Source organism: Anser anser (assembly GCF_964211835.1).
Source record: "Anser anser genome assembly, contig: HAP1_SCAFFOLD_32, whole genome shotgun sequence".
Lineage (NCBI taxonomy): Eukaryota > Metazoa > Chordata > Aves > Anseriformes > Anatidae > Anser > Anser anser.
Genome location: NW_028154148.1, coordinates 4,422,184 through 4,429,717, shown reverse-complemented (window position 1 = coordinate 4,429,717; position 7,534 = coordinate 4,422,184). Strand labels below are relative to the sequence as shown.

At 51.5% G+C, this 7,534-nt stretch overlaps 1 protein-coding gene across 1 annotated transcript; it reads left to right on the top strand.

Moving 5' to 3' along the window:
• Positions 1-887: 887 nt before the first annotated feature.
• LOC310890584 (olfactory receptor 14C36-like) lies at positions 888-3,386 on the top strand (the record flags this gene model as incomplete). Its single annotated transcript, XM_083852902.1, has 1 exon — positions 888-3,386. Exon 1 carries the CDS (start codon positions 2,457-2,459, stop codon positions 3,384-3,386), a length of 930 nt encoding a protein of 309 aa, XP_083709028.1. The 5' UTR covers positions 888-2,456.
• Between the last annotated feature and the right edge of the window lie 4,148 nt (positions 3,387-7,534).

Below are 7,534 nucleotides of genomic sequence, written 5' to 3'. Positions count from 1 at the left end.
CAGCCTTCCATCCACTGCCCTTCTGTGACTCTGTGCTGCAATTCCATTCAGCTGGTTACTCCTGTATTATCCAAACTTCCCTGCAGCTCCTGATGCTGCTGTCTTGTCAGAGATAGCACAAACACAGGAAGGTTGAACTGTTTCCCTGCAGACATGAAAAGCTGACAGAACAGAGCATCACCGTGGCTGAACCTAAAGAAACTGCAGGATTTTGCATGAAGGAACATCTTGATGTTTACTACTAGGAGAAGAGCCAGTGCTGCACCTGAGGAAGAGGAACCCCACACATCAGGGCAGACTGGGACCCTGCTGAGTGAGCAGTGCCCAGGAGGAGGAGGGCCTGGGCACCACGAGGGATGCCATACGAGCAGTGGTGCTGCTCCCCAGGAACCAGGCCAGCTTCCTACAGAGCTGCCTTACGAGGAGCATGGCCACCAAGAAGATCTGAGTTATCAGACTCAGCTCAGATCCGGTGTGACACCACACGGACAAAAGTCTGTAGCCACCAGAGAAAGAGGTGCAGGTCTGGGAGTCCCTCAGATAGCCTGGTGTGGAGAGGACAGAGGCCTCTGACAAGGCTGAAAGTCCCAACAGGACCCAGGGCTCTGTGTCCATGGCTCTGGCTGTTGTCTCTGCCACTGAGGCCTAGGAGGAGGCAGCTTCTCGGTAAAGCACCAGGGCCTCATTGCCTCCTCGCCCCCACCCACGAACCAGGCAGGGCTCGAACCATTCTCCTGCACTTGGCCATGCACATCCCCATCTCCTCCTGCCCCAGGAAGAGCCCTGAGCAGTGTGTGAAGGGAAAGGATCTCCCAGGGGCTAGGGGTCAAGGCCTGGCCCTTGTGCTTGCTGAAACACATCCAGTTTTCCTACACATTAGGGTCACCTTCACAGTGCCTTTGTCTCCTTGTCCTCACTGCCTCCAATGCTCTGCTCTAACAAGCTCCAAGGGAGGCTGTGTCAGTGCTGGCCCTCAGGGGGACACTGCAGGAAACTTGCCTCTGACTTGGACTTGTTGAGAGATGTCTTCAATTGTCTCTCAGTGCCTGAGGTTCGTGGGCTCCTCAGCAGAGCCCCCCGAGGGGGGATTCCAATGCCTTGGTCTGGGCGTCTGGTGCTGAGCTGGGCCGGGCTCGTGGGACAGAGAGAGCTCGTGGCAAGAGGGCCGTGGTGCAGAGAGACAGCTGTGCCCAGGAGCAGCTCCTGTGCACAGCGCAGCAGGGCTGGGGGCTCTGACCGCAGGCACCCAGGCAGAAAGGGATTCCAGGCAGCCTGCAGGGTGTGGGCAGAGGAGAGCTCAGTGCAGGAGAAACCTTCACAGCTCTGCCCATGGTAAGTCTCTGGCTGCAGGACAGTGCAGGGGACATTCCTGGAAGGGGCTCCTGGGTCCGGGACATCTCTGCCTTGCCAGGAGCTGCCAGGATGTCTCTCATGGCTTGTGCGGTGTGGAGGAGAAGGTGCTGCAGGGCAGCCCTGGGCAGAGGAAGAGGAGGGCAGGGGCTGCCTGCAAAGAGGAGGCACTTTCTGCAGTTTCTGCCTGCATTTTCCTGCTGATTCTTGTGCAGGCTCTGTGTTAACAGAGTTGTAGGGATTGCAGAGACGATGGAACTTCCTACTGCATTGAATCGAGACATAAACAGGTTAGTGAGGAACCTGAGAATATCCCTTCCCTTCTCCCTGCTTACAGACTGCACCAGGGCTTTTCTGAGCTGGTCTTTAGGACCTGCAGACAGGGAGATGTCCCCAGAGCTGTCCCCATCCCCGGGAGGTGTCTGCAGGTCAGAGCTGGGCACACAGCGGGTGGGATGGGGTCTGTGAGCATGGACGGGAGGAGACGTGGGGACAGAGAAAGAGCTGCTGGCAGGGACAGCTGCAGGCAGCAGGGACATGGGCAGGCGGTGAGAGGAAGCTGCTGCAGAGCATACGTTAGAGCTTTTGTTATACGCGAGGTCCCTTGATCTCTCCCTGTTAATCAGCATCCTTGCCATGTACTTGTCCTTGAATTTTGCAGTGCTGGGCTGAAAGGGAGGCATTTCCACCTGCACTTGGAGCTGGTGCCCTCTCCTCCCAGCACAGCCCAGGTGATTTTTCAGCATAACCTCTGAGAGCCATCCCCCAGCTGAGTGCTGCAAGCAACCAGCAGCTGGGCACCAGGGGATGGACAGAGCAGCCCTCCTGGACGCGACCTCTGGCTGAGTCTTGCAAACTCAACAACAGGTAGCACTGCAGTGGAGAAGAGGTGGCCCATGGGGAGCTGAAGGGCAGAGGTGGCTGCTGTGTACAGGACACTCAGCAAGCACACAGCAGGGCTTCAGCCTGGGAAAGAGACAAAGGTCACGTGGAAAGAAAGGCAAGGTGGAGGCTTTCATGAGGACTGATATGAGTATTTCTCAAAGAAATTCCCCCTAGAGTCTCTATTTTTTCTTCTTTTCAGTCTCCCTGATGAAGGGCAGGAAATGCCGAACAGCAGCTCCGTGAGCAAGTTCCTCCTTTTGGCATTCGCAGACACGCGGGAACTGCAGCTCCTGCACTTCGGGCTCTTCCTGGGCATCTACCTGGCTGCCCTCCTGGGCAACGGCCTCATCCTCACCGCCGTAGCCTGCGACCACCGCCTCCACACCCCCAGGTACTTCTTCCTCCTCAACCTCGCCCTCCTCGACCTGGGATCCATCTCCACCACTCTGCCCAAAGCCATGGCCAATGCCCTCTGGGACACCAGGGCCATCTCCTATCAAGGGTGTGCTGCACAGGTCTTTTTCCTTCTCTTCTTCATATCAGCAGAATATTTTACTCTTACTGTTATGGCCTATGACCACTACGTTGCCATCTGCAAGCCCCTGCACTACGGGAGCCTCGTGGGCAGCAGAGCTTGTGCCCAGATGGCAGCAGCTGCCTGGGGCAGTGGCTTTCTCAATGCTGTCCTGCACACGGCCACTACACTTTCCCTGCCCCTCTGCCAAGGTAATGCTGTGGACCAGTTCTTCTGTGAAATCCCCCAGATCCTCAAGCTCTCCTGCTCAGATGCCTACCTCAGGGAAGTTGGAGAACTTGTATTTAGTGTTTGTTTAGCATCTAGTTGTTTTGTTTTCATTGTGGCGTCCTATGTGCAGATCTTCAGGGCAGTGCTGAGGATGCCCTCTGAGCAGGGCCAACACAAAGCCTTTTCCACGTGCCTCCCTCACCTGGCCGTGGTCTCCCTGTTTGTCAGCACTGCCATGTTTGCCTACCTGAAGCCCCCCTCCATCTCCTCCCCATCCCTGGACCTGGTGGTGGCAGTTCTGTACTCAGTGGTGCCTCCAGCAGTTAACCCCCTCATCTATAGCATGAGGAACCAGGAGCTGAAAGCCACACTGAAGAAGCTGATTCTAGTTGTAGTATTTACTTAGTAAGGAACTTCTGTCTCTCTTTTCTAGCTTAACTCAAGTCAATCTCAGGCAAATCGTGACCCTTAGGTATAGCATTTCTCCTAGTTTCAGTTAGGACAGAGTTAATTTTCCCCCTAGTAGCTGTTAGGGTGCTCTGTTTTGGATTAGGATGAGAAGAGCACTGATAACATGCTGATGTTTTAATTGTTGCAGAGCAGTGCTTACACCAGGCCAAGGACTTTTCAGATTCTCGCTCTGTCCTGCCAGCGAGCAGGCTGGGGGTGCAGCAGGAGCTGGGAGGGGACAGACCCAGGACAGCTGACCCCAACTGGCCAAAGGGGTATTCCATACCATCTGGCGTCATGCTAAACAATATCTAGGGGTGGCTGGCCGGGGTGGGGGGCCGGCTGCTCTGGGATAGGCAGGGCATCGGTCAGCGGGTGGTGAGCAATTGCATTGTGCATCACTTGTTTGTAACATTATTATTATTGTTATTATTATCCTTTTTTTCCTGTCCTAATAAATCCTTTTCTATTTATCTCAACCCACAAGTTTTCATTTCTTTCTAATTCTCTCCCCCCATACTAGAGACGGAGAGGGAAGGTTAAGCGAACCTCTACAATGATTTCATAGAGGTAAGAGGCTTCAGGTAATGTTGATGCTGCTTTAACACTGAATTGAAACATTGATGTAAGGCCGTTACCCAATTTTAAAGAGTAACCTAAATCCCTAAACCTAAATGCTACTCCAACACCCTCACAGGAATCTACTAGTCTAATGCTTGAAATCAAAGTATTCCATGAAGCAAAACTCAGCCCATAGCCCAATCCCTTGCTTTTAATCTTGTGCTCACCCTAATCCCTGCCCTTAACACTAGCATTAAAATCCTCTATTAAACCTAGACTTCTAGGCAGACGTAGAACAAAAAACTATTCCACAAAGCTTGCCCATAACCTAACCACAGACCTGACACCCTAACCTGAAAAACAAATTTGCTAAATTTCTAACCCAGAAAAGTGAGCCCTAGTCCCAAAGAGACTAGAGAGCTCAGCTCTGCCTCAGGATCTCCTGCCCCAGCAGGACGAATGTGACTGGGGCAGTGACTGGGAGGTCACTTCTGTCTCTGCAGCTGATAGGGCAGCAGCAGGAACGTGTCACGCAAAGGGACTGTGAGGTCCCTTGTGTCTGGAGGTGGCAGGTCAGCCTTGGCTTCTCCCTGGGATGTGCACTTTGGGGCTGACATCTGCCAGTGGCCCTGCTAGGCCAGCAGAAGGCCCCTGCTTGGCATGCTGCCTGTGGGATCCCCTCTGCCTCCATCCCCAGGAGGACCCAGACACAAAGAAGGCCCGCAGAGGGGTTGTCCTGTCCCTTCTGCTTGAGTCCAGCACTGGACAGCAGGAGGCCCAAGGCTTGGCTGTGTCTAGCCAAGAAGCTGCAAGGCCAGCAGCAGGCCCAGGCCTTGGAAGATGCTGCTGAGGTGACTTCTGTCTGCTTGGCTGACAGGCCGCAAGGAGCCTGGTGGGTTGGGATGCCTGCTTCAGGAGTGGTTTCCACCCTGATGGAGCTTTCTTTGGTAGTAGGAAAGAGCAGGAGAGGAAAACTGCCACAAAGTGCACCTTGGAAGGGTGGCACTGGCCACAAGGAGGAAGAAGAAATGTCCCTCAAAGCATCGTGCTGTGGTGACAGACGTCACCCAGAGACAGTCTATGATAACACCCAGGCTTTGTGTTTCAAGGAACAGCTGGTGAGGGTTGATGAGACATGGGTGAGATGATGGAAAGTCCTGGATGAGAGCAAGGTGGTGGACAGAGATGGGTGTCTGCAGACTTCAAGGAAATAGGACAAAGAGTGGGACAGCATAGGAAAGCCTGCAGAGGAGAAGGCAGAGGGTGCTGGCAAGAAGGGAAGGCCCCAACAGCCCTGACGTTTTTGTCCCTTTGGCTAGAGCTTCTGAGGAGACGAGATATAGTCATTGCAATGGGGCCTCACTGCTTCCTTGATACCCTGTGCAGGGGTGGGGAGGTGTCCTAATGAAGTTCTTCTCGTGGCATCACACTGCCCACCACATCATACAGACCCCAAGAAGAGCCCTGAGCCAGACGGGGGGGTGCAGGATCTCCCCTCCCAGGGGCTGGGGTCAGGCCTTGGCCCTTCTGCTTCACCAAAACCAACCAAGACTTTTCTCAGCACAGCGCTTTGCCTGGCTGGAATCATGGCCTCCAATTATGTGCCCTAACAAGTCCCTGGGGAGGCTTTGTTAGGAACAGCCCTCAGTGGGGCCCATTAATACTCCAAGTCACTTCAACTTTTCCTCCTGACTTTACTTTCTCAAGCAGTTGCATCATTCTCCTCTCAGTACCTGATCTTCATAGACTGAGCACCAAAATACACCATGGAACTCATTAAAACAGAAAAAGTCCTAAGCAGCCATATCTCTCCCATAATTTTCTTCAAGTCTTCAAGACTTGTGGAGCTAATTGGAGAGCTTTCATGGTGTAGTTAAGGAAGAAGATTTCAAAGAGCATCTGATAGAAGTCTTTCCTCCTTTTAAAGGCTGAATATTGTTGCATTTGAATTTGGAGCATCATTTTCCTATAGATATTGGTCTAAGATTGCTCCTTTGGTGCCCTGCTTTGGTAGGAAGAGCAGGGTTTTCTTATTTAAAAACAAACATCAGGTAATCATGTTGCAATTAAAAAAAAAAAAAAAAGTTCAAGTTCCTCATTTTGTTGCCTCCAGGGAAGTTTACCTTCCAATAAGGATGACTGTGCATGATATATTTAACACTGAATTATAGGAAATTTAAAATCATAGTGTTAATATTAATCCATATGATACTAATTCAACGATAAATGATGAGTTTCTTGCTAAGGAAACCATTAGAAAGACTGCTGAGAGATGGGAGAGCTGGAACTCACTGAAACTCAAAGCAGCAACTGGGTTGGTGAGAGCGGTCTGAATGATCCAAGAGTAAGGGGAGGGCAAAGCAGGAGAACCATGGGAAGTGCATAGGTCCAGACAGGCAGCTGGAAAGGGGACATTCAGCAGGGTCTGTGTAATCAAGTCAGGTTTTCTTCCTGGAAGATGAGGGAGCACACCATTATAGACAAAGGAATGACAAAGCAAGTACAGGTGAACACCAGGATTTCTTCTCCTGCGATGAATATACATCCTGAAAATTCACATTTCTTCATGATCTCCTTCGTGAGACATTTAATGGAAGGGGTTGAATCATTTGAGCTGATGAGTACTTGCTTTATTAGTTAAGTACTAAAAAAATTACAGGGTATTGAGGCAGAGCCTTGCTGTCTGACCATAAGCATAACCAGGGAAAACCTCCTGTGGCCCAGTTGTGTTTGAGGCACTTCCCTGGACCGGCAGATGTCAGAAAAGACCTGCACGAGAATGGAGACCTTTGGGAAAATCCGGTGGAGCCAGGTGGAGTTCCTAGAGCACCTCCACTGTCAGCAGTGGTCATTGTCCCTGTAACTGCAGCCCAGCCCAGCACAGGAAACCCCTTCAAAGACAAATCCCTTCTTCTGTGGGTTCCTGGGACTGACCTAGATTTGAAATGGCCATTGGAAACCCATGATATTCTTATTCCTACTTAACCCATGATACCCCTTATTCCTTCGAGACACCTGAACATGCATTTACCTTCCTGGGTCATCTTTAGCAAATTCAGGCTGAGAAACTCAAATATAGCACGCTTCAAATGGCTGAACCAGAACCCATCAACCTGCCCCAGTTTGGGAAATCATCCCCTTCCAACTAGGGTTTTGAAAGTGAAAAATGTGAAATGACCCGTCAGGTCAATGCGCAGAGTAAGGGAAAGTCACACATATTGTGCTGGAGTGTCAGAAGGCAAAAAGCATTGCATTGTGCCTCAGAGTAATCAAGGAGACCTAATCCAGTTCATCTGTGAGATAAAGCAGAGTGAAGGACGTTGAGTTGTGTCCTAACATGAAGAAGGATGTACATCACTGCTGAAGGAACTGTCTTTTTGTGCCATCACCAATGCAAATTACACAAGAACTACCTCAAATAAAGGTAAGCTGTCCCACCCAGGCCCTGTCACACCACGGGGCAGCGGAGGGACCTTTTTCACTTTCAGCCTCTTCTTCAGAGAGGCTTTGCCCTCTCCCTGTGCACCACGGCGCAGAGCCTGG